Here is a 27,647-nt window from a genome sequence, read left to right on the forward strand (position 1 = left end):
AAACTCACTGGAAGGTCTGTAGAGACTCAATTTCCCTGCACCTAAATGTGCTCTATTGTGGTTTTCACTGTTACTCCAGCAGGCTGTTTAATACTCGGAGATATTCCTCAGGAAGGAGTGGGGGGAGATGGTTGGAGGATATTTCGAGAGGGGAAATAGAAGCACAGAAAGAGTTAAGTGTCCTCTCAACCTAATGGTCGTTCATAGAAAAGTGTTCTTCCTCTAAATGGGTTTTGAGATACAAATTTCATCAATGCATGTAGAAGTGTATTGTGCTTTTAATGCTTCAACTTCTGAAGCTACCACTCATTCTGTAAGACTGCTGGCTTCCTTCCAATTCACTTTCCAAAACAGCAAGCTTCCCTTAATGCCAACAATAAATGGGGTCAGTTGTATTATTAGACACTACAGCTAAGTTCTGCTCTACTGTGCCAATGAAATCTCCTGAGTTTGCAGTCAAGATCCCTGAACAGACTGTATCAGAGCACAGGATCAGTCTGTAAGCAAATTATTTGTCTCTAAACGAAAGTATTAGCAGCTTACTGTGTATCTTGGGAAGTATATATTTAGCTTCTGTGTACTATGAGTCCTTGTTATATAATCCTACATTAATTGATACACAACCTGAGCATCTGAGGTGCAAAGCCTTTTGCTTCATATTTTGTTTGTGTCAATTATACCATAGTAATTAAAAACACATGGAACTAAATAGCCACAGTAAATATTTCTAAACAGGCTACAAGCCAGCATGGTACCATTTCTGCTATTATTTTTCTTTCTACAGTGGATCCCATTTGTGCCATGAGAAGCTGGGGGCTGCGAGGGGAGACACCAACCCTGCAAATGTTAACATAATTTTTGTTTTATTATTGTTTGGTTTAGCTTACAGGCATTTACATTCGCAAAGCACTTCTGGCATGGGAGCACAATGCTTCACAGGTATCATTACTGTTAGATCAATATTGCTGAAGAACATAACTTGATCACAGGAACAGAAGTTAGAAAGAACACTTTTGAGGTTCTTAACAAAACTATTGCTTTCTCACTTCATCGTTTTAGTTTACATCTCCAACTCCTTGAAAGATTCCATCAACGGTGTCTCCGAAAAATTTTACACATCTTGTAGGGAGACAGGCGAACTAATGCCAGTGCACCAGAAGAAGCAAAGATCACAAGTGTCGAAGCAATGATTCTTCAACATCGACTTCGTTGGACTGGTCATGTTGTGCGGATGCCTGATGATCGTCTTCCAAAGCAACTACTCTATTCCGAACTTAAAAATGGAAAGCGTAATGCTGGTGGTCAACAAAAGAGGTTTAAAGACTCTCTCAAGGCAAATATAAAAAAATGTAACATAAACACTGACAACCTTTACCAAAGGTATCATGGACTGTGAAGATGCTCAAACACAGAAAGAGGATGGCATGTTTGGCAAACCCTCACTGTGATCAACTCCTGCTCTGAAAACTACGTCCCCACTGTGGAAGGACGTGTGGATCCAGAATTAAGACCATGTTCACGGACGACAATCTTACTCAGTTACGGGAGATCGCTAAGAAGAAGAAGATATACTCTGGCAATTTTTAAGAAGTTATGACTTAAACGGTGTGTTTTATTCAATGCTAGCCTATTTTTTTGTTACTTTTTTAACTGAAGTGTAAAATATGCACAAAGATAACACAAGTCAAAATGTCATTCCACAGCCAATGAAATTGTATATCTTACAAGTTGAGCCACCCAGCTCAAGACTAAAGGTATTAATAGAATATAGAATAAAGTCTTGCAGCTTTTCTGATGAAAGAGAATATACATGGTTTGTATGACAATTGGAAAATATACATTTTTTATATTACGTAAAAGTTTTCAGAAGATTCCATGCTTGATGTGTTAATTTTTCAGCTACTGAAAGACTGCAATTCCATAAATTAAGATTTAAACCATTCAGTGTTTTCCACTGTTTTATTATTGATGGTCATGTAGCTGCTTTTAAGAAAACTAAGAGTTCTTTCAATTTTAGATTTAGGTTTGATTGTTCAAAGAGTTGTAATAAATACAATCATAGGCCAGGGGAAGCCTACCTTTTACTTGAACACTGCAGTAATTTTCTTGCCGACCTCCTATCAAAACAGAGACAAATGGACAGGCCCACCAGAGATCTATGTGCCTGAAAACCACAATCATGCCAAAAATTTGGCTGATTTTCTGTCATAGGTTTCACGTGGGTCCTATACTACCTGTGCCTTGTTTTAAAAGTATTTTCTCTAATGTAAGCTGAAACAGGCCTGAATGAATGAATTATTTTGGTGACAGACCTATTCCAGCTCACATACAAAATCAGGGAAGTCATGAAACACAATAGGGATACATTTAAATTAGCAATTTGGTATAACAGGGACAGTAGATATAGCAGCAATTAAAATATATAAATTAGAGAACAGGCCATATTGTTTTAGAGAACCACATTATCTAACAATTGGGTATTGTTTATTTTTTACTTAAATCCCTCTCCCATAAAGTTTTCAAGCCAGCTAAGAGTCCCTGTTGAAATTTTTATTCTTTGTTGTATGTATTTAAGACTTATGCCTTAAAAAATGTACAAAAAGACCAATCACAAACGGGTTTTTTCAGTGTGTCTGTGTTTGGGTGATCCCTTTGTGAAAATTCTTGTCAGATTCAGACTTCCATCAATAATTTGTTAGTACTCTTTGAGAGGCTGTATCCCCCGATACCTTTAAAAAGCGCCTTAAAGACCTATTGTTTCACTGCTGCATTTAAGGGCTATGTATTGCTGAGTTTGAAATGTAATGAAATGGTTGGTTTTATTGGGTTTCAAAATTGTATTATGATTTTTGGTTGATATATATATGTGTTGTGACCCACTTTGTGAAACATGTGTTTGAAAAGAGGTCCATACATTTCTCAAATAATTAAAAAGGCAAGTAGATGGCAGTGGATCATCAGGATCAGCATGATGTCTCTGTATCCTTTTTGGAGCATGGGTTTAGAACTTAACAGTTTGGGCCTAACGCATCTCTGTTATCACTACAGACCAAGGGTAGAGAGTCTGTGGTCTTCCATATATTGTTGGACTGCAACTTCCATCAGCGCCGGCCAGCATGGCCAATGCTCAGGGATGATGACAGCTACAGTCTAGCAACACCTGGAGAGCTTGAGGTTCCCCATTCATCATCTCCAAGGTAATATAGAAGTATTGCCTAAATTATACACACTAAATATGAACAGCAAGAGCACAGACATAGTCCAACTAATGTTCCTCTGTCTTCTCTTGGAGTCTCATCAACTTTGAAATGCTGAAATACCATTACAATTGGGGCGTATTGTGGTGGCCAGGATTTAAATTGGTAAGGAATGGAGCTTTAGCAGTATTACCTTTTATCTGTTGGTTTTTCCCCCAGATCCCATTTGGACATTTTGTGTGTATGTATTTAAATCACTGTTATCTGCTCTGAGTCTCGGTAATGAGACAGAACAGATTTAAAAATAAATATTATTAATATAAGTATATTAAAATTGGAATGCGGTACTTGCCTTATCTTCTAAGTGCAATTTTAATAGTCGAAGATAAGCCACAGGTGCAAATGCATCCGCTGAATGCACAACAACTTCTGATAAATCCCTGTAATAACAGAATCATAAACATTTATTTCAGATTACACTGAACTTTCAACAATTAGGTTCTTTTTTCTAAGCATTAGTGGTCAACCATGGGACACAGGACAGATAAAATCAGATCATATGATTATGGCCTTATCTGCACATTCAAATCAGTATTAAACAGGCATGCAAGGATCACAGATCTTGTGTCATGACTAAAGTTCCACTCAGATGTGAACTTCTAACAACATATGTAACTTGTCCTAATATCAGCCTCTGTTTCTGTAGACTGGAAAGCACCCAATATGACAACGGTTTCTAAAAAAAGGTTCCAGAGGGAATCTGGGAAACTCCAGGCCAGTTAACATAATGCATGTTTCGGAAAAATAGTAGACAGCATTATTAAAGACAGAATTGCCAAGCACAGGGGAAAACAAGCAATGCAGAACCAGAACCAGAACCAGAATGGCTGATGATACCAGCATTCTTTGTAAGAGTAATTTAATAATCAGTTGTGGAATGTGTTACCTAGAGAGGCCCGCCTATCCACTCTGCTACTCTCATACAAAGAGCAGCAAAAATAAAATAAATAAATAAAATAAATAAATAAAATAAAGCTTTTTAAGAGGCAGTGAAGTTGTCATTCTTACTAGTCTGGTTTTGTTCTCAATGTGGGTGCACTTCATTGTTGTTTTATTGCCTTGATTCTTACCTCAGCAGAGATATAAAACTACTTGTAATAAAAAAAATATATCCTGGAATCACTTAAGTATCATACAACAAGTAATCACTTAAGTATCATACAACAAGTATCATAAAAGAAGAGGTGTTTTGTTTTATTTTGTTCATATCCCACCTTTTCCCACCACAGAGCCCAAGGTGGCATACATGTGATTCCCAGGTGGTCTCCCATCCAGGCACTGACCCAACTCAGACCTGCTTAGCTTTGGCAAGGCAAGTCTCATATGCCTCCAGGCCTATCTATCTATCTAGCCATTTTTATTTAATATTTCACATAGAAATAACCAATGCATTCTAAAATTGCTTCTAAAAGCCACAAAATATAAAGGTCTTTAGCACAAAAAGAAGGTGAGCACCAGATATCATGGAGACAACCTTTTATGACTGGGGCACCAACATGAAGAAGGCCATAACCACCCACCCCAACTGAGATGGAAGGCAGGGAGAAGGTCAATGCCATTGAAGCATTACATCATGTATCTAGTTGGCTTCTAAGGCACTGGTGAATAGAAGCACTCTTTCCTTAGGGAGATATTAATCTGGGAGAAAATGGGAGAGTGGCACTGGAATTTGTGGTTGAATCAAAATTTGATCTGAAATATTTCGTCTCACACTGTTTGCCACTATACTATAATAAACTTTACACAAAGGATCTGGGAAACCTGTATATGCTCTTACTGCTTACAACATGCTAGCCTATGCCTGACCTTATTGTTTTGCAGATCCTCATGTGGAAGCATAATTATTATATAAATGCACCCTCAAGGGTACTTTCAGCTGGCACAGATTCAGTTCAGATCAATTCTGTGTTTATTGGAAGGGTAGCTTTCACGCCTGAAATATTCCAAGTAATACGATCTTCAAACCATTTTGCCCAAGTGTAGCCAACTGGGGTACTCCCAAGTGAGTTGTTTGGATATTGTAATCAAATTACCCCCTTCACTGAGATTATTGGTCTAAAAGTGGTGTGGAGCAGACACTGATACTGTTTTATTAGAAAATCTGTAAACTCAGATGAAAGAGGGATAATAGCAGTCAAAATATCTCCTATAATAGATGCAGGCTAAGTTATTTACCATAATTGTACTGACAAATCTACATAAGGATAAAGAAATTTCCCATACCTCTACACATACATTTTAAGAATTTATGGCAAAGAAATAACCCACTCAGTGCAAATTGGACTGATTCAAAACATTAACATTCAAAAACATCCTTTAGTAATTCAAGCAAAATGTTTAGCATTATCATCCTAAATTGCTAATGTTAAAACGCAAAAAAAATAAAAAAGGGAAAGAGAGAGAAAAGGGAAACAGAGTTAATGGAACCCACAGGCTACTGATGTGGCAGTTTATCAAATGTAGCTGTAATGAAAGATAAATATTACAGGCAATTCGCACTTCATGAAAGGATAAAAGTGTCAGTGTGTAGGTACCAGTTTTACTGCAGGCCATAATCAGCAAGTAAACGAAAGTGCAAATGTCTAAAAAGTTTATAGCTTTCTATGAAGGCCTCGTCTTGTCAGGCATTGATTTAGGTTAGTGGAGGACTTTGCCAGTGTTAAACAAAGTGAGTGTTTGTGAACTTAGAGGACATGCTCTGCCGCTGCCAACAGAAGTGGCCTCAAGCTAAAAGTTAATATGTTCCCAGTGCTAAAATTTAAAGGGATGGGAAGGCGCAGTTCCTTACACAACTATTTTCTTCTTAAACAGAGGGCAATCCAATGTGAATGTTTCATATTCTCCACCTTCTCCACAGATATGGACTCCATATTTCTTAGAAAGCTAAAAAATAAGGGAAGGGAAGAAAGTTATTATTAGGAAAAATCATTGCTTTATATCAAGTCAGAATCATGCGAGAACACATAGTGCTCGCAGTCTATACTGAAACCATAGCATCCATCTTGATTTTTTCTATTATACACAAAGGCACAAAGTAAGGCTCAGGTTGCTGCACTGGTGTCCTCCTGTGAGCTACAGCAGGTAGGGAACGGGGGTGAGAGGTCTGCAGGTAGAAAAGAGACTAGGGAAGGATGCAACAGGTATAAACGCAGTGCAGTGCCTTTTGAGCCTTTAATGATTCAGAGCCCATCCCATGGCAAAAGGTCCTTGGAACCCTTTGTCCTTGTGGTATTCTCAAAGACTTGGGACCGCAATACCTCAAGGACCGCCTCTCTTCATATGAACCTACTCAGACCCTGATATCATCTTCTGAGGCCATTTCTTCGTGTGCCTCCTCCACAAGAGGTCTGGAGGGTGGCAACACAAGAACAGGTTTTTCTGTTGTGGTTCCCTGTTTGTAGAATGCTCTCCCCAGGAAGGTTTGGCTGGTGTCTTCATTACACACTTCATGAAAACATTGCTTTTTAACCAGGATTTGGGCTGATTGACATCATTTTAAATGTGTCGGGGGGGTATTGGGTTGTTTATGTTTTTATTTTGTATTTTTTGTAATTTTTTATTTTTTATTTTGCAATTTTATGTTGTGAACCGCCCTGAGATCTACGGGTATAGGGCACTATTCAAATGTAATAAACAACAACAACAGTGGATAAGGAAGGCTGAGAAAAGCTCAGAGAAATGAGTAGCCATGTGACCTGAGAAACATCTTGGGTGTGTTCCTTGCCAGATGACCCTCAATGGTTTCTGATCTACTGCTCATCCAGCAGTTGCTATGTGACATCACCATGATGGTGTCCATTATTTTTTTGCTTTGTCCCTCTCTCCTGGTGGAGGATTTTAAATGTAAACCCATCTAGACTGCTCTTAAACTAGTAAAGTTAAAGTTCAAGTATTTCAGAAAGCCAAATCCTGCCCTGGAGCTGTCACCACCCCTTCTTAATTTGGGGGGGGGGTGTATGTTACTCAGGCGTGCTGACGCTTACACATCCAAGAACATGTTCTCCTTTATTATTCCTTCACATGTGTAATAGTGTGACTTTGGAAGCAAAGGTAAGTTCTGGGTATAAACTCTGATAAAAACTGGATAAGAAGAGTTTGGATTTGATATCCCGCTTTATCACTACCCGAAGGAGTCTCAAAGCGGCTAACATTCTCCTTTCCTTCCTCCCCCACAACAAACACTCTGTGAGGTGAGGGAGGCTGAGAGACTTCAGAGAAGTGTGACTAGCCCAAGGTCACCCAGTAGCTGCATGTGGAGGAGTGGGGAATTGAACCCGGTTCACCAGATTACGAGTCTACCGCTCCTAACCACTACACCATGCTGGCTCTCACAAACTGGTGCCACATTAAGCTCAGACCAATCGAAGAGAAGCATAGGAACACATTCCACATGGAATCCCAAAACATGGCATGAATCCTCTCCAGAGTAGAAGGTGGCATCACAAAAAAAGCAATACAACATTTTTAATACAGAAACAAGTGTTACTGTCTTCACATCCTGCTTCTGAGATTCCCAGGGGCATCTGGCTGGCCTTGATATGGTACTGGGAACTTCTTATGCTTTTATTGGACGACTGGTCAATTTTTTTAGCCTGGCTAAACTGGAATATTTAAGGCCCTTTTGGCTTTTATTCTTGTTCAGTCTTTTACTTTGGTGGTGTGCCTCAAGTCAAAATGTTATCTGTCAGATAATTAAATTATGTCTGTTTACCCATTTTGGATGGTAAATTGAAATCTTCCTCTCTCTTTTTTCCAAATAAAGATCAAATTATCTTTTCCAGGCCTACGTTATCAGACATTTTCCTTTTAATGAGAGAATATCTCTTTGTCTAAAAATAACCAAACATTCACTTAATCAAAAACTCACACTGCTGACATAAAAGATAGTTCTACCTGTCAGAAGCTGCTGTAAGGTTCTTGTAGGACAAATCCATCAAGCATAATTAATGCTGATGCAATAAGAATGGACAACTTACGAAACAGTTAGTCAAAACAGCTTATTCTTCTTCCTGCCAAAAACCACTGCTGAAAAGCTGTTTGAAATGGATACCCTGCCAGGTACGAACAACTACAAAAGACTTTCTTAAAATGCAGCTATATTTGGAGTAACAAAATATATGGCTGATCCTCCTTGTTGATATCCCAGCTAAGTATAACATGATATGAAGGAGTAATTGTTTACAAGCTCTCCAAACTTGTTTGTCCTAGTGCTGCCTCTTTGGTGCCACAAATCCTTCCTGGACATCAACATCAAATGATTTTTCCCAATTGTTTGCTATCTGCCCTTGTTGGCATATCCTGAATCATTGAGCGGTTCTTCATTATTAGCTTCTTCAAGTGTGGGCACAAACCTGTTCTCTTAAAAGGAACTTGTTTCAGAGGTAGATTAACATAAGCTTTTTAAGGGTGTAGGAAGATATATTATTATTATTATTATTATTATTATTAATATTAATATTATTATTATTATTAATAATAATAATATTAATAATATTTATTATTAATATATATTAATATATTAATATATTAATAATAATTAATAATAATAATAATAATAATAATAATAATAATATTAATTAGATTTATTCATTTAATAGGATTTATATACCGCTTAATCATCAAAACCTCTAAGTGCTTTACACAGAATATATATTTAAATTATTGATAAAACAGATGTTAAAAAGATGTTGGTGTCTTTTGTTAAAAAATGCTAGCCTAACTTTTTTCAAAAATAAAATCAGCAGTTTTTAAAAATACACATTACAAAACTGCCTATTACACATTCTTCACCATAAGGTCCCAGAATGGGTTACAATAATGTAAAAACACAAGATTGAAATCAGTTAAAACCACTTGTAATTAGAAAAACAAGGTAGGCCCTAAAATCTCTCTCTCTCTCAGGTATCACAGACCAGGGCAAAGAGGTACAGCTTCAGCATACAAACAAAGCTATACAATGAAGGTGCACATACATGCCCTGTCTTGGGTTGCCACTACCAAAATTCCAAGGATGGTAGATCTACCAAGAGGGCACTTCTAAACACCTGAGATAGAATTTGTAGGGAAGGAGGCAACCTTTCAAATATCTGAGGCCTTAAACACTAATGTGAGCACTTCAAATCTGGCCCAGAAACAGCTATTCACATATATATGTGAATATATTTTATCACTGTTTCTCATATATTTTATCTTTGTTTGTAATGATAGTGTCAATTTATATGTATGTGTCTTATGTTGGTGTCTTTTGTGTTTTTCTTCAAGTGGACCGTGGATTTCAGCTGTGTTTTAACTTTATTTGTACACAGCTTTGAGAAGTTTATTTTGATCAAGTGGTCTATAAATCTTCTAAATCAATAAATCAATAAAATCAGTGCTGCAGTTTTAAAACAGGGGTTCTAAATGGAACCCCCCAGCCAGTAATCTGGCTGCTGCATTTTGAACTAGCCGAAGTTTCCAAGTCATCATCAGGGGCATACAAATCTCCCACAGCGGGTCCAATTCCACAGCAACTGCCCTGTTATCCTGTTATGGCAACTCTTTCAAAGGCCTGGGGGGCAAGACAGAGACCACTTTAGAATGCAATTTATAAGTACTACTCTTCCCCCAATATGAAGAATTTGGCCAAGAAGGTCACTGAATTTCCACCCCCAACCTAGTTGGGGAGGGGAATTCTGCCTATCCCTACGCAGCAACCACAAGACCTGGACTGACGCCACCCACCTGGGCTGGTCACTGGATCCTTCTGGACAGCAAGGACCATAAGTGGGTATTCTGCTCTAGTTGCTTGAGCTATGAGGACTCCCTGAGCTCTCAACTTGACCTGTATCCTTTGGGTGCCCTTCCGTCCTTGTTTCTGGCTTGCTCCTCTGCCCTGACTGATGATTTGCTCTCCGGTTTTGGTTACAAGCTTTCTCCAACATGGATTCTCCTTCCTATCTCACTGGTTGGCCCTAACTGTATCTAGCACCAAGGGTCAAAGGGAGCAAAGTATTGTTTGTTAAGAACACAAGGAGCCCATGGAGATGTTTTAATATCTCCATAGCTACTTCCGTCAGGCAGTGGGCTCCCCACCAGCTGAGGCTTCCAAAGAAAATCAAAGGTAATACCCCACCCCCAAGAGCACATTAAATAATCCAAACTTGTGATTATAAAGGCATGAACACCAGCTTCTAGTTCTTGATCAGGAGAGTGTGCATTTTTCCCTGAACATGTGGGCCAAAATTAGAGTTGACACCCCATTTTATGGCACAACATGTGCAGGCTCCTCTCAGGCCTTTGTATGTTGAGCATGATGGTCTGAAGGGGACTACAACATGCATTTGAATGAACACTTACTGTGCAATGAGAAGTTCAAATGCTAGTGGAAGCCCATTTCAGGCCTTTGTGTCCAAGGTGTAAAAATCTGAGAAGCCCACAAATGGAGGGTCAGGAATTGCATGCGTGCTGCTGCCCCTTTACATACCTTTAGCCCTTGCATATCCAGGCAAACACCCAAAGAAGGCTCTTGTGTGCTTTAAATGTATTTTTACCCACTCATATTCTCTGGGATTAAGCTGGCAAAAAAATATCTAAGTAACTGAATATGGATTTTTACACTTCACTTCATTTTCTTTATTAAAATGGGGAACGGGCTTCAGGACAACAGCAGCATGCCTAAAAGCTGGGAATTGACAAAACAGCAAATATAATTGGCCCATTTCCTTCTGATCTCTCCAGCTTCCAATCCCCATCGACCTCTCTCCCCGCCCCTCCATCTCAATCTCTCTCTTATACACAACCACCCCTGACAGCATTCAAAGGAAATATTTTTAGCACCATAGCCTCAACTTTCTCTGCAGCTGGTGTTTATGCTACAGTTTCACTAAGTTATATAGTGAGCTAAATATCTAGTAAAATATTTATGTACAGTGACATTTATAGCAGAATACAAACCCCCTACCAACAAGAAAAGAGTATTTACTGAGCAACCTTCCTCCACACAACCCTATGAAGCGACTTCAGCATTGCCAAGGAAACCAGATCTAGGAGAAAATGCTGGTTATTGTTTGTCATTGTTCAGCCATGATAAAACCTGTGAAAAACAACGTAACTGGGGTATGTATGCTGGGAATAAAGTCACAGAATCATAGAATTATAGAGTTGGAAAGGAGCATGAGGTTTATGTAGTCTAACCCCCTGTAATGCAGGAATCCACTACCTTCAGTTGGTACCAGAATATACAACTTTAAAAGCTCACACAGATCTCAGCTTACCATTTCATATAGACAAAGTCAAACAACATTTTCTGGGCTGTTGTAACACAGCCCCTTGTACCACAAAGTGATAAAACTGCACAGTTAATTTATTTCATAATCACTAAAGGAGAGGTTGAGGTTATTAACATAGAACATGCTGACTTTTACCACAGGAAAGTTCAAACTGCGGCTGTAGCTTATTAAGGCTGCTGACAATTGCTAGGAGACCCTTATTCTCCCCACAGAGCTACTACAATTCTGGGACTGGTAAAACAGCCAAGCCCTCTTCTCAGGGCACTCTGTGAATTGCAAGGGGCATAGGGGTCTCCCAACCACTCTCAGCACCCTTGGAAAACTACAGCTCCCAAGATTCTTTGAGGGAAACTATGATGGTTTAAAGTGGCATGACGCTGCTTGAAATATATAGTGCAGATAGGGCCAGAGCTGTGGATGTGAACTGCATGTAATCTGTAAATCTGTATTGGACCTGAATTTCACTCAGACATGTAGCCTGTCTTCCCCACTATGGAACTGCCATTGGGACCTGCAAAGGCTTTCAGTGGTGGCCCTGGACAGGTGCTCCAGACTCTTGCACTTTCATGAGGAGAAAAGTACATCTCCAGCCTCCCAGAAAGAAACTTATGAGGCAAAATGTGCATGTACTTTCTAAGTTATTTCTGAGAGATGAAAGTGGGCGTGGTGTGGCCAACTTGTATTTCTTTCCTGGTGCTGAAGAATGCTTCCTGTTGTGCTTAGGCAGCAATAGTATCAGTGTGTGTGTGTGTACAATCAATACTGCATGATCTCCACCATTGGGACGAGAAGGATGGAGTTGATTTCCCATGGTAAGCATAACGTCGTCTCTCTCTCTCTCTAAATTTGTGTTATGCTTCCCCGCAGCAGCAGCTATTTTGGAACTGAAACCCCCAGCACTCTTTCAAAATTTGAAATCTGCCCACTGCTTCAAAAGGATTGTCGGCCCCTGTCCCCATTCTTCTCCTCAATAATTTCAACGTTTCCCCTTAGTATTGGGAGCTGCTTCCTTGATTATAATTCCCAACAAGAAGATAATAATATAATAATAATAATTTATTATTTATACCCCATCCACCTGGCTGAGTTTTCCCCGCCACTCTGGGTGGCTCCCAATCGAGTGTTAAAAACAATACAGCATTAAATATTAAAAACTTCCCTAAACAGGGCTGCCTTCAGATTAATATCCTTTGTGGGAATCCACACTGAAATGATTGAAATAAATAAAAAAATTGTCTAGAAGCACTTTAGAGAGCAGCTAAGTTTGTTCTGGGTATAAGCTTTCATGTGCATGCACACTTCTTCAGATATTCTTCAGATATGGTATCTGAAGAAGTGTGCATGCACATGGAAGCTTATACCCAGAACAAACTTAGTTTGTCTCTAACATGCTACTGGACTTTTATTTTATTTTTTTATTTCAACTGTGTCAGACCAACACGGCTACCTACCTGAATCTGTAAGGCTTGAGGTTGATGAGCAACAACTACTCTGCAGACTCCACATGTCATACATTAAAGCAGTCTTTTCTCCACTCCCAAATAACATGGGGCTTACATCTATGTAGGGGGGGAAAGAGCATACATAAAAATATACCGTATTTTTTGCCCTATAGGATGCACTTTCCCCCCTCCAAAAATGAAGGGGAAATGTGTGTGCGTCCTATGGGGCGAATGCAGGCTTTCGCTGAAGCCTGGAGAGCGAGAGTAGTCGGTGCGCACCGACCCCTCTCGCTCTCCAGGCTTCAGGAGAGCCCCAGCGTCAGCCCCACAAGCTCGGGGGACAGCGGGGAGGTGGAACACCACCATCCTGCTGTCTCCCGATGTGGTTTGGAGGCTGACGGTGGGGAGACACTCCGGGGACAGCGGGGAGGCGCAGCGCACCTTCCCGCTGTCCCCGGACCTGGTCTGAAGGCTGGTGGCGGGGAGAAGAGCACTTCTCCCCGCTGCTGGCCCCGCAAGCGCCTGGGGGGGAAATAATTTTTTTTCTTTATTTCCCCCCCAAAAAACTAGGTGCGTCCTTTGGGCCGGTGCGTCCTATGGGGCAAAAAATATGGTAATGCCCTCAGAAGCTCGGATAGATTGTTCCAGAAGAAGGTATTGTTTGTGAGAAGTCCTTAAGTTGTGGAAGTCCTGCATTATATAGGTTCCGGCAAATGCTGAAACACACATCTTTATCCTGGCTTTTGACACTTGAGGCTTATATTTTTAGGACACAACTTATGTCTGTAATTTTAACTTGTTTAAACTGTTTTTAATGTTGTGTTTTAACATTAATATTGTATTTTGTTGTAACCTGCCCTGGGACCTTAGGGGAATGATGGGTCATAAATTGTGGTAATAATAATAATAATAATAATTTTCTAGACAACTTTTCTAAAAAATAAAGCAGTCAATTTGAACACTTTTACATGTATCCTATTTAAGAGAACTTATTTTTTTTCAGTATGGCAAATGTTGTTTCTGAAAGTGCGTGCTTTAAGAAGTGCTGTTCAGTTTCCTCCACATGTTTTTTTTTTTTTTTTGAGGCACAGAATGTTTCAAGTATATTTTAGATAATACTTACTTCCAAAAGATAAGGTTCCATTTCATCCAATGTTTTTCCTAGATGTTTATCTGGATCTAAACCTGCCAAGAGATGTTAAAATATATTTTAGAGAACAAAGTACTGCTTGGGCGTCAGAGATTACTTTTTCTTTTTTTAAGAAACCTTCTCCTTTGGCAAACAGTTCCTGTATATCAAAAATAATGTTGAGGCAAACATAGATGTTCTTAGCCACAACTCACTCTCTTATTCCCTTTGAACTGTTTTCCATCCTTGGGGAAAAATAAGTTCATTTCCTTTGCCCTGCACAACAACTGGAAAACACATTGTTTTACTGAGTGCTTTCCATTCAGAGAAATTTCAGCACATAAAAAGGAAAAACGGGGTGTACCCATTATGATAATGAAAATAGTCCAGGAGATTTGATAACCCCTAAACTGCATTCAAGATGTTAGTCTACAGGACCTCTTCCATGTTCTGTTATAGTAAGTATCAGAATTTGTAGACCTTTTAAAAATATGAAGCTGGCCTAAGCCTGCTACGGTCTGCTATAACTAAAGTTCAATAGGGGTTCCTTCCAAACTCTCAGTTTTCTAGAACTAGGTATGGAGGAGCAATCAGTTTTAGAGCAAGTTATACATAGAATGTAGCAGTTCTGACCTGATCAGACTTTGCTCACAATGGACTACTTCTTACACAAGGTTCCCTCTTATGTTTGAGCTGCACATACATTACAGTGGTGCCTCGCAAGACGAAATTAATTCGTTCCGCGAGTTGCTTCGTCTTGCGATTTTTTCGTCTTGCGGAGCGTGGATTCCCCAGGTATTAACGGTTTTACGAAAAAGGAAGCAAACTCGCAAGCCCATAGGGAAATTCGTCTTGCGAAGCACCTCGAAAAACGGAAAACCCTTTCGTCTAGTGAGTTTTTCGTCTTGCGAGGCATTCGTCTTGTGGGGCACCACTGTATTTATTAAAAGGCCACAACTAATTATATGCAAAAGCACACCTAAAGAAATATGTATAAGGTAAAGGTAAAGGGACCCCTGACCATTAGGTCCAGTCGTAACCGACTCTGGGGTTGCGGCGCTCATCTCACTTTATTGGCCAAGGGAGCCGGCATACAGCTTCCGGGTCATGTGGCCAGCATGACTAAGCCACTTCTGGCAAACCAGAGCAGCGCACGGAAACGCCGTTTACCTTCCCGCTATTTATCTACTTGCACTTTGATGTGCTTTCAAACTGATAGGTTGACAGGAGCAGGGACCGAACAACGGGAGCTCACCCCATTGCGGGGATTTGAACCGCTGACCTTCTGATCCGCAAGTCCTAGGCTCTGTGGTTTAACCCACAGCACCACATAAAATAGATAGAAAAGGATCAAATTCATGCTCTACTTTGTTTCTGCAGCATAATTTCATAAGCAATTTCTATAGTTATATGCATTGTTGTATATATCTGTTCATTAGCTGGTTACTTTAGGAAACCTGCATACATATGTGTGTAATATGCATATAATACAATATATTAATGCATAAAATATGCATGTAACCTGCAGTAATGGCTCACTTTTTAAGCAGAAGGGGAAAAGGACATTTCACTTCTCATCAAGATGAAGGATCAAGAAGAGAATTGGCAAGGGGAATCCATGCTCAACAGTTATCAGAAAATTCCACCCTTTCCTGAGACTTTTCTTAGGATGGAAAAAAAATGTGATGCTAATTGTATGGAAAACTGCAATTATACATTGTTATGTAAAGAGTAGCAGCAGGGAAGCCTGTGCAGCCTCAGGACCAAGGAGATGAAGAGTTTAATTGTCTTTCTCCCCACCCCCATGACAAACATAGTATTTCCGAACCAGCTATTTGGTTTACAAGGGGTGCCAAGACAGGCTACCCATGAAAAGCAAATAGCAATTTTACATAACAAAAAAAACCCACAAAAAACCATGCATGTTAACTGCATTATATAAATGGAGAAGAGCAACACCATACTCGCTGCCCCAGCCTCTTTGTCACATCCACGTATTCATTCCCTGTGCCTTCTACATGTTGAAAAGGGTAGTTCTGGCAACCTGATCTATAGATGGAGCTTCCTCATGGCAGGGCTCTTATTCACATGGGAAGCTTCCATGCATATGTCAGGATTTTTTTTTTTTAATGCTTCTAAAACACTCTCTTCATCATATAATAGTGGGGCCAAGCACTGGAGTCAATGAAGAAGTAGCAAGCAAGGCTCTGTGTCCCATCCTCTGCCAATCCGCATGATTGGAACAGGTGCCACATTTTGGGGTCATGTCTGGTGTTGTTGTTCCATTAGCATGAACAGATTTAGGGTAAGGATGGAGGAAAACTCCACTGTTCAAGGGTAAACCCTGGTGCTGATGAAACGAGAGACTTAGCCCTGCTTCAGATATAAGCGGAAGGCTATAATTGACATCACATCTAGTTTTACCTTTAGCTGAAGTAAAACTATAAAGAAAAAAAAGCAACTCCAACAGCTCTTTTAGTGAACACTTGGAGTTTTCTATTTATATGACTGCAATGGATATGAATTAAAGCATGCAAAAAAACCCCCCAAAAAACCACCCCCAGAAGAACTGTCTTGCTAGATCAAAGCAATGGTTCATCCATCTAGTCCAGCATTTCACCATCTTATGGCAATCAGATGGCTGCCCTGTGGAAGGTACGAAATGTTTTGCTTTTTTCCAAAACCAAGCTGGGATTGAAGATAAGCAGAAGAGGTGCTAGCAGACATTCAAATGAGACACTTTGAGTTGCTTGAAGGTTCTACCTAATTCGAAAGTGCTGGCTCCTGCCATGCTCATCTTAAAACTTACCTGATGCAGACATGGATAGTTTGACTAACAACAACTGTTCTTCTCTTCCTCCTCCACCTTGACGTCCTAATATTTACCAGATGAAGAGTCCTAGTTATTTTATATTTTGGTAGGTCTAATAAAGCTGCTACCTTTACTCTTTGATAATTTTGTTTCTTTCCTATACTTTTGATTGTGCCAGGATATAAGGTATCCTTGCTTCCTACCCCCAGTAAGGTTAATTTGGAATTGTTGTTGTTGTTAATTCTGCTCTCATGGAGACCGTGCTGTTTTATCTGCAGAATATGCTGCAAAATATACATTATCCATTATTGGAAAATCATTGTGTCGATTAAAAGATAATTTCTAAAACATGAGTTTTAGTTTTGTTGATTCTATCCAGTTATCGAAACATCAGCGTTCATAATATAAATGATGACAAATGTCAGAATCTCACATAATTTTTAATTATTGATGTTTTCCCTCCTAATAATGATGTTGCAATCAGGATTTTACTACTTCTGTTCTGTAAGTAAAGCAAAGGAAGAACTACATAAAAGTCCATAATAGAATAAGAATTTATCAATCAATAACACTGCGCTTTTCCCTCTGTGGGATCAGCTGGGGTGGGGAGGAGGAGGCAACCTGGATGGGTGGATAAACCCACAACAAGGCCCAGGCCTTAGAAAGCTCCATGCAGAATTAGGAAATTAATTAGGAGGAAGAATCATAATTGCAGAGCTGACATCTATTTTACTTGACTTGCATGTATCAACGGGAAGCAATTATGATTCAATTAAAATATTCAGTTTTATTACTTTAGTGACTGACCTTGAAGTTAATGCCCATTTTATTTAATTGCATCATCTATGAATAAATGTTAACCCTAGCATGTTATGCCCCATTATTTTTAGTACATTTTTCAACTCCCCAACTGAATTATGTCAGTCAATTTATTATCCACTGTCAAGAAAGCAAGCGAAGCTTTATTTCTTGGAGAGAATTCCAGCACAGATAGGAGAAGCATCATGAGAGGCTTGAAAATGCTGCTTAAGAATGCCAAGCAAAAGGAACTGTACTCCACAACTCTGCTGGCCTAGAGCTTCACTGTAAAGTCAGTATGTGAAGGTACTAGTTGCATAATGAGTCTAAAAAGCCATTTCTACTCTGCCTAATTTTTAATTAATGGGAACTGTATACTTCTCTTCTAACAACATCATTGTTTAAGAGTATCTTCCCAACCGCCATGACAAAAGACAACTTTTGTAACTTTCTAGGACCTGAAGAAAATTCGAAACATTTTTAGAGGAAGAGAGGTAAGAGAAAATTTTGAAAAAACAGAATGAACACAAGTCACGTGCATAACACTTTAATGAAACTTAAATCCATGGGGCCAGAGCCAGCTAACGGGTCCCACAAGTGGAAACCCATGCAAGGACTTCCACTGGCGCAACAGGACTTTCCCCCCTCCTCTGCCCCCAAAATAGCTCAAGGTTGGTGGTGAGGGGAGATTATGCCATCATGCAAATACAGAAATGCTTGCACTGATGGCCTCTTTTCCACTCAAATAAAACACACACACACACAGAGACACCCCTCAGAAGTGAGCATTGCCTTTCAGCAGTCCTGGTGGAGATGGAATAATCCACCTAATATCTTAAAAAGTGTGGGTAAGGACTAGTGGCATAGGACAGTTTTCTCCAATCCCATAATTATGCTCAGAAGAGAACTGATTGGGTATCAACTGGGTATTTGACAGCTATGGCCATTTCTGGACCAGGAAAGCCTTGCCACAGTAGGTCATGCATTGGTTACTTCAAGACTGGAGCGCGCTCTATGTGGGGCTTCCCTTGGATCTGATCCGGAAGCTGAAGTTAGTGCAGAATGCTGAAGCACAATTGTTGACAGGAGTATGGCCTTGTCAGCATATTACACCCATGCTCAGAGATCTGCACTGGTTGCCAATTTGCTACCCAGCCAACTTCAAGGTGTTACTATTGGTATAGAAAGCCCTTAACAACTTGTGACCCGTTTACCTACGAGATCGCCTTATGCCGTATGTGTCCATTAAGCCACTTCTATCAGTGGAATTGACACTGCTACAGGTGCCACATAATACCCGTTCCACATTTAAAAGAACTCAATTGTGCTTGAGTGGCAGGGCCTGCATTTTGGAACTCAGTGCTGACTGAGATCAACCTTCACTGTACCTTTTTCAGTACCTGCTAAAAACCTTCAGACGCTACAGAATTCAGGTAATTTTAATCTGTTTTAGTATTTGAACCTTTGTATGGTTTAAAGTACGGTTGCGATTTTTTCTTGATTTTATTGTATTATCTTTTTGTTGACCACTTTGAGAGTTTTGGGGTTTTTTTACAATCAAGCAGTGTATAAGTTTTATTAAATGAATGAATAAAAACATCATCTTGATCTGACAATGAAGTTTCGGAGACCATCAACGGCAATAGCTATTAATTTGTTCTCTGAATGGCCCTGTCAAATCAGCAAATGAAAAATGAAAACCAGGTCATCTGGTTGTGGTAAAGAAACCTCTACTAGAAGCAGGGACCTCTGATGTTGACTTCTGTATATTGTTTTTTCTTTGTTTCTTTCTCAAGCTTTAATAAAAAATAGCTTTGAAAAAAGAGAAGGGACCAAATGTTTCACAACTCAAGTCACTTGTGCAGCACTCGTAAACTCAAACAATTTTAAAATTCTTGTATCACCATAAGATGTCAAGATGATCTGCAATTGCAACAGAATTGTGTCATGTTATACACCATCTAGCTGGAACAGTTTTGATAAAATGCTGTTGCCCATTTGGCATCTTTGTCTTAGGTGGCAGTTGCAGAGATCTGACCCAAATCTAGACGTAAACTAGCTGGAACAAGCAAACTTGGTGCAGGTCACGTAAAAGGTAAAGGTAAAGGACCCCTGACCATTAGGTCCAGTCGTGGCCGACTCTGGGGTTGCTGTGCTCATCTCGCTTTATTGGCCGAGGGAGCCAGCGTACAGCTTCCGGGTCATGTGGCCAGCATGACTAAGCCGATTCTGGTGAACCAGACCAGCGCAAAGAAACGCCGTTTACCTTCCCGCCGGAGCGGTACCTATTTATCTACTTGCCCTTTGATGTGCTTTCGAACTGCTAGGTGGGCAGGAGTAGGGACCGAGCAACAGGAGCTCACCCCATCACGGGGATTCGAACCACCGACCTTCTGATCAGCAAGTCCTAGGCCCTGTGGTGTAACCCACAGCGCCACCTGCGTCCCGCAGGTCAGGTATCCTGACTCTATTAAGAAACAGCACAAAAATGCACATAATGAAGATGGCAGCTGTGAAATGGCTCTGAATAGGAATCTCATGTAGATAGAGAAGAACCATGTTCATTTGGCAACTATAGAGGGCACAAATCAGTTGCGGTAGGAGTAGATTCAGGTCTCGTGTAGGTGGAGGGGGAAAAAAGCAGAAAGACTGCAGAGGTCCTTTAAAATGTGTCTAGTGATGGGTTGTGAAAACACCATGGAGAATTCTGTGGGTGGATGATAAGCTGATATGACAGAAAGGGACTCTGACAGAAGGCATCAAAAAGTCGTGATGTTTCAGACTGCAGAGAATATCCTTCCAGGATACAAAAGGAAAGAAGCCACTTGAAGTCACTCAAGCTGAAAATACTTGCCATTTAAGAGAATAAGACCATTTAATGATGACTACATAGATTTTAGAAGGACAAGTATTTACATCAAAGCTGAGTGGGATGGTTGCCCTTCAACACTGTTATTAAATGCAAAGGAGAAAGGATGGATGCTGCATTTGGCTCCTTCTCGGGGAAAAAGAATCTCTGACGGAAGAAGGAACGTATGATCATACTGCAGGGGAAGGGCTAGGTGTGCAAATGTCCTTTTAAGGAACGGATAAATTAGGAAGTAGCCTACACCATATTGAAGACTCCATGCATTCTGCAAGTCTGCTGAATGACCCCATAGGGGAATAATCACGGTGGACAGCAATCAGTTCCAAATTTGCAGATCTGAATGCATGCATACCATTGTGAAGTGAGAATCGTAGAGGGGACAAGTTTAGACATAAACCCTATTCCCACGTAAAAAGGGACTGTGGGGCAGCAATACGGGTGCCACCCTCAGGGCCATGCAGCTTTTCTGTCCTTCCCCTGCAGATGCCCACATCCAGATCGTGCAACTCCAATCTACCAGACTTCCAGCTCCCACAGAGGTCTATGCACACAGGGGAAATGACTCCCGCAGACCTGCAGATATGGATGTTGGGGCAGGGCCAACAGTTGAGCAAGGGCTGAGGGTAGCAGCGTGGCCCCATGGGCCCTTTCCACATGTAGAGGCCCTTCCTGTATACTCAGTTAGAGCTAAAGTGTGGAGGTGGAGGCACTGGAAATTAAATCACATGCTTTGTTTCATTTCCAAAAGGTGAAAACCTACACAGAACAGTATTCACTAATGCAAAAAGGGGAGGGGAAAGAAAAGGGAGGAAATGGGTCAATTACACTATGGATGTTTCTTTAGACAAAATATAACTAACACTTGTAAATGTCTACATATACTTTTGGAAATCTAAATATAAGCAAAGCCCATCAGAAAACATAAGACAGATCACTGATTCCAGTTTTAGAGTTTGGATTTGATACCCCGCTTTATCACTACCCTAAGGAGTCTCAAAGCGGCTAACAATCTCCTTTCCCTTCCTCCCCCACAACAAACACTCTGTGAGGTGAGTGAGGCTGAGAGACTTCAGAGAAGTGTGACTAGCCCAAGGTCACCCAGCAGCTGCATGTGGAGGAGCAGGGAAGCGAACCCGGTTCACCAGATTACGAGTCCACCGCTCTTAACCACTAAACCACACTGGCTCACTTTTATTCAGCCAATGTTATTTTGCTCCACTGAAACACCATACTGCAACAAAACTTCACAGACTCATACCTACCTTGAATGGCTTTAGGACACAGTCACATTATTAAATACTGTTAGCTTGATCTTCCTCAAGGCACAGAGTAAAAAGAAAGTTGTCTGATTCTTGGAAGACTGCGCCCTTCACTTCCTCATTACTGCTTTCAAGGCATAGACCATGGCGCACTGATCAACAAGGCTTGAGTTAATGTTCTTTATGAAGTTAACTTACGAAGTAAAGTTAGAGTGCAAGCTCATCTGTTTATCACAAATCTCCCTCTCCTGAATTTCTACAAAAATAGGTTTTGCTAGAGCAAATGGCAAAGCAGAAGGGTACAATATGGTTAGCCACAGGAAGCATATATAGACTCCCAAGTTCTTTCAACATATGCATATGTAACAGAAGCAAAGGCTTCGTATAGGAAGGAAAGTGGTAAAAAGCAAATTACTACCATGTCTTTCTCATGTCATCCCATCTGTTTTCATGCCACCAAAAAGACTACACAAGTGAATAAGGAGAGTCCAGAGTTATCCTGCAAGAATTTTGGGGCACATGCCCTCTTTATAAAAGTTTCTTATGCAATGAAGTTACTTCTGTGTAAACATGCATATGATTGTACTGTATTATTTTATGCCAGTATTTTTTATACGTGGTAGAACTGTTGTCTTTATAATATGACATCTCTTCTGAAGACAGCAAAGTCCCAGAATACAGTGTTGTATCCAGAATGACTTCCTCTCTTGCAACAGAAAGGTCCACTGGACTCAACTGAAGGCTGTCTCTCCTGTACCCTACAAAGTTACTTGCCCTTCTAAGACCTAAAACCTAATCGCACGCACCATGTGTTAACTATTTCTTCGGTCTTCAGTCTGGATTCTGTCCTGATCTACTTTTTAGCTTTGCAAAACTGTAAAATGAGGCTACTTCTGGGAAGACCAACTGTTAAAACTGTGAAGCAACTAAAGTCCCTGCCTTTGAGCACTAGGCGGTGCTAATCTCACCTGGGTCCAGGATAGCCAGCACGGAAGATCTTTCCCTCCCTCTCATCTCCCTGTGCATCTCCCAAACTACCTCAAGGATTCCCACAACCCTCCAGAGCAGATTTGGGGATGGCGCACTGGGGCACACAGGAGAGAAGAGAGAAAGAGGACCGCTCAGTAACCACAGAAGCTGGCTTTGTGGGAGTGAAAACAGAAAACTAGGTTGGAGGGTGAATGTAATGGAGTATCCTGGAGAAAGGAATGGAGGACTAATGTGGCCACTGCAACAGACTGCACCAGAACTTCTTTGTTCCTTTGTGAATGCATCTTTTCCTTCTCTTCCCTAGGTGGTGTGTGTGTGTGTGTGTGTGTGTGTGTGTGTGTGTAGAGCGGGTATGGACACCCCACTAGATTATATTTATCTTATTCTGCTATAAACAGCCACACAGGAGAAAAAGTAGAGGAAAAGGTGAAAGTCAGCCTCAAAAGTACAATTTCCCCCCAAACACATCTGCCAAAGATCTTTCTTATTACTGTTAATACTGTGAACTGCGGTACTAAATGAATTGAAGTGACAACAGTATTGAGGAAATATGTCTGGGACAAAAAAGGTCAAGCACATTTACATTCCACAGTGCGAGAACAGACTGTGAAAGCTCTGCCTACCAGTGTAATTACTGTAGTATGTGCTGGTTAAGCAGCAAACAAGGGATTTAAAGGGGAGGGCAGGTAGAGAAAGGGAGAAAAAGTAACATGATATCCTTTCCAGGCATCTAGATATTTTAACAAGAGAATAGCTAGGAGTTAAAAGCCATCAGATACGCATGCAAGGCAAATCATTTAAACTAATTTTATAGAAGATAGGAGCCTTTCTGCGTATAAAGGCCACGTATTAAAATGCCTCCTCTTATTTCCAAGAAAGTTAAGTATTAGGAAGGATAAAGGGAGAAATATATATTATGGTCACCAGCTTCATATATGCCATTGAAAAAGCTGTGATAAAGCATTTCCCATTAGTGAAAAAAAGAAGGGGGAAAGAGTGAAATGAAATGTTTTAGATGCCAACAGATGGTATTTCAGCTTTAATGTGCAATGACTACTTCAGGACCAAGCAATGCAAAAGCATGCTTAATTTGCTAAAAAGAAAACAGTCATCTCTCATGGTTAATTAAATGTAAGAGATACACTTGGATTATATCGGGGAAGGGATATTTATGGAGGAGAGAATTATCGGTGTGGATTCCCCCCCCCTTTGTGCAATTTGTCTTCTTCCACGTTTTATGTACCTTCAGCACGAGCAAGTATATAGTAAGGGAATACAACAGTTTCTTGTGGCTGCATAATAGTAGGGGTGCTAACAGTGGGCCAGGTCTGAGATGAAAAGTGGATGAGGGTCATCCTCCCCCCCCCTTTATCTTTGCCACCGCTCTGCTCTATATCAGTCTCTCTCTGTCTCTGTCTCTCTCTCTCTTCCTCTCTGCCCAGCCAGGACGGATGGCTCTTTGCCAGAGGTCAGAACTCATTATCTGCAGAGGGCTTATGAAATTAGGACAATGGCAGCATGACGATGCTGAAGACCACAGGTTTACCTTCTCCACCATGAAGCGCTGGAAGTTAATACCAGTGATGAGCTCCAGTTCAGGCTGATGTGTCATGCATTCTTAGAATATACTGAGCACCCAACAGACCCTAGGTAAGGCGTAGCACAATAAAGGATTAATGTATAGATGTAATCCATTTAGAAAGCAGTTATCCAGCATAGTTCCACTAAAGTGCAATGTTAAAACAGTTATCGAAATCTATTCTTCGCAGCAGTGACACTGAACTACCATGGTGCTATTACAGAAGCTAGTGCTAAAGGTGTCCATATGATAAAACTGCCCTTTTAAAAACTACCTTTTTTCGCCTATAAAGTGAGCATGGCTTTATTTTATATATATATGCACTTTAGACAGAAAGTCCCATAATAGTTCATATTCTTACAACTATGTGAGCCAATTCCAAAAGATGTAACAAGTAGGGCTGGAGATGAATCTGCTTAAACAATATGCTTCAGCAACTACCTACTAGTGTTAGGAGGCCTCTGTGGTATATTTACATTTGCATTACTGGCTATCAGGATTGTCCGGGCTTGAAGCAAGAAACTTCTACTCCAAAACCAGTACCCTTTTCTTTGCTTCCAGCTTGAGAATGCCTCTGTTCTATTTCTAGGGCACATGATAATCCTAAATCCCAATAGGTTGACTGGATCTTGCTGATATGTACAAACAGAGGCAGGTGCGGACACATAGTTCCAGGGCACAGCTTTCACATTTGGCCTGAGCAGCAAGCTACTGATGTGGGCCTCTGTCTGTCTCGAGAGACAATGGAGGAGCGCACCTTTGGGGGTGAAGTCAAATCGCTGGAGAGTTACAACCACCCAATATGGGAGAGACATATTTTGTTGCAGGTGGGGCAGATGAAGGCATCTGGTTGTGCTGCTGCTCTGTGCTCCTCCCAGTGATCATTCCTCCTATGGACACATGATCTGACTGCCTCTCTCCAGGCACTGCGGTTGTCTGCAAGGGATTTCCACCAGACGGGGTTGATGTTGCCAGCCATCTTCACATTTGCAGCCATCTTTGTAACACGGAGTTGGTCTGCAAACAGGCCTGGTGCCTGAAGCCAGCTCCCCATAAAGCACGTCCTTGGAGGTCCTGCCATCTTCCATTCTGGGGACAAGACCAAGCCAGCGTAGACGTTGCTGAGACAGAAGTGTGAACGTCCTGGGAATGTGGGCTTGGAAGACCACATCTTGGTTTGAGACTCTGTCCTGCCTTGTGATGCCCACAATCTCCCTGACACAGTAGATATGAAAGGCATTGAGGTCTTGCTCTTGGCAGGTTTAAGTTGCCTACGGCTCACTTCAGACAACTCTTAAATTATAAATCCTGCCTTCTCTGATTGGTTAGCTGCACTTTGTTGCTGCCTCCTGCTCCACCTGATTTCTCTTCTTGCTTTTGACTTTTTCTAGCCTCTGTGTTCAGGAGCTACCCCATCTCTCAGCACCCTGACCATATCTCAAGAAACAAATAAATACTGGAATTCAGTAGAGAGCCGCTGGTATAGTGTAGGGACTAAGAGACTGGGCTGCATGTTGGTTTCAATCTTGCCTCTGTCACAAACCCTTTGTCCCTCTATGAGCTTCTGTGACTCCACCTGCAGTATGGGTGTGAATAATATTGACTTACTTCACAGGGTGTTGTAAGGCAGGGGTAAGCTAATGTAGTGTCTTCCAGAGGTTGCTGGACTCCCAGCTCCCATCAGACTTAGTCAACATGGCCAATATGGTAGGCACTATGCTAGCTACACAATACGTGTGGACACCTGAAAACAGTGACAATAATAAATACTATCACAATCATTTATTTTATTTTTGTACAGGAGACAGTCAAGACCCACTAGTATAAGCTCATTCACTGGCAATAACACTCGCGAACCAACAGCAGAGAATGGCCGTTCACAGTAGTGCTAATATGAAAATGGTTTGCTTGTTGTGAGGGTGGAGAAAGAAGTTCCACTGAATTTCTGACTAGGAAAAGCCTGGAGGAAGCACACTAACCTTCTGAAAAGTAAAACTCCGAACCGCCAAATATTAATTTGTAAATGTGGATTGAGAAAAGTGTTCTAAAATTAATGTGCATTTACCTGTATAATTATGTGTCGTCTACAGTCTTACACCTTCCTACTAGTGTCTATTAAACTAATGGATACCAGAGCTATGGGAGGTTGTATGAGCATGCCAGTGTTGATGAATGTCACGCTCAAGTTACATATTTGCTTATTCCTTTCACATCTGCGCAATGTGCCATCTAATGCATTACCCCTCAGACTTTTAAAGGTGTTATTCCAAATACATTTACTGCAATTTAGCTTAAAAGCAGCTTTGATTATTCATCTAAAAGGTAAAGTGGTAACCCATACCTTAACTTCTGTGCCACTTGATATGTTAAACAGCCGCCATACCTTAAACCTACTTTAATAAAGCACACAATTATTAAGGCACTGCAGAATGGCCTCAGAGCATACAAGCGCCATTAAATTTGCTTACATCTAATTATGCCTGCCCTAGGCAGGTGAGAAGTTTAGTCCGATAAGATCTTTCTACCTGTAGCCAAAGGAAAGAAAGAAAGAAAAAAGGGCAGCCGTTTTCTAATTACTATCTACAACTATTTATGGTATTTGTGCTTTAAAGGAGAACACCACAAAGGGCTCTTTGTGTACCAGCAAGCCTATTCCAACTTGTTCTAAGCTGCTGAGATACAAAGACAAGTTTATCTTGCTTAAGGGATGACACAGGTCACCAGCAATGTCACCCCTACGGTCATTTCCTGTATCGCTCAAGATTTACCCCTTTCTAAGGTTCGGTGTTTTATTTATTTATTTTTTTTTTTTAAAAAAAAAGGTTTGATTTATATATTGAAACATAACTTGGCTGCTAAACAAATTTGATTGAATTATAATATCTTTGACAGGGATCTTATAACACAAAAATAAAATCTCTCCCGATCATCACAAAGCATAATCTGAATGACAGCCACTATATTAGTTATGCTTCATAGGTATACACAAAGCTTTGCAATGGTTCTGCTTCAAGAGTATACATTAAAACAATATCTCTCCTGAGACTAATTTACTTTTGAGTAGACCTGGTTAGGATTGCAGTCTTACTCCCTAATTAAAGGGAAGACTCATACTGGAAGAACAGAGTGGGTGGGTGTGTGTTACCAAATCCAGCAAACGAAAAGAATCCGCAATTTGTGACCAAAGGCAGATTTTTTTAGAATCCGTTATTTCTCTTCCTTTGTATAAATGTTAAGAAAGCACA

At 40.6% G+C, this 27,647-nt stretch overlaps 1 protein-coding gene and 1 long non-coding RNA gene across 7 annotated transcripts in view; one reads left to right on the plus strand and one right to left on the minus strand.

Annotated features, from left to right (window-relative positions):
* The window catches only part of DPH6 (diphthamine biosynthesis 6), a 238,385-nt gene that overhangs the window by 143,351 nt on the left and 67,387 nt on the right, over window positions 1-27,647 (minus strand). For all 6 annotated transcript variants that reach the window (XM_081861069.1, XM_081861071.1, XM_081861072.1 and 3 more), the window contains exons 6-8: window positions 14,090-14,151; window positions 6,046-6,140; window positions 3,550-3,637 (exon numbers count right to left, since the gene is read on the minus strand). In XM_081861069.1, coding sequence (XP_081717195.1) covers window positions 3,550-3,637; window positions 6,046-6,140; window positions 14,090-14,151 — 245 coding nt within the window. The remainder of the gene's footprint in view (window positions 1-3,549; window positions 3,638-6,045; window positions 6,141-14,089; window positions 14,152-27,647) is intronic.
* On the plus strand, window positions 9,533-27,382 carry LOC309345688. Its single transcript, XR_014158347.1, has 3 exons — window positions 9,533-10,019; window positions 24,270-24,473; window positions 26,204-27,382. It is a non-coding gene; the product is annotated as an uncharacterized lncRNA (long non-coding RNA).

Source organism: Podarcis erhardii (genome assembly GCF_964252035.2).
Source record: "Podarcis erhardii genome assembly, chromosome: 1".
NCBI classification, from domain to species: Eukaryota; Metazoa; Chordata; class Lepidosauria; order Squamata; family Lacertidae; genus Podarcis; species Podarcis erhardii.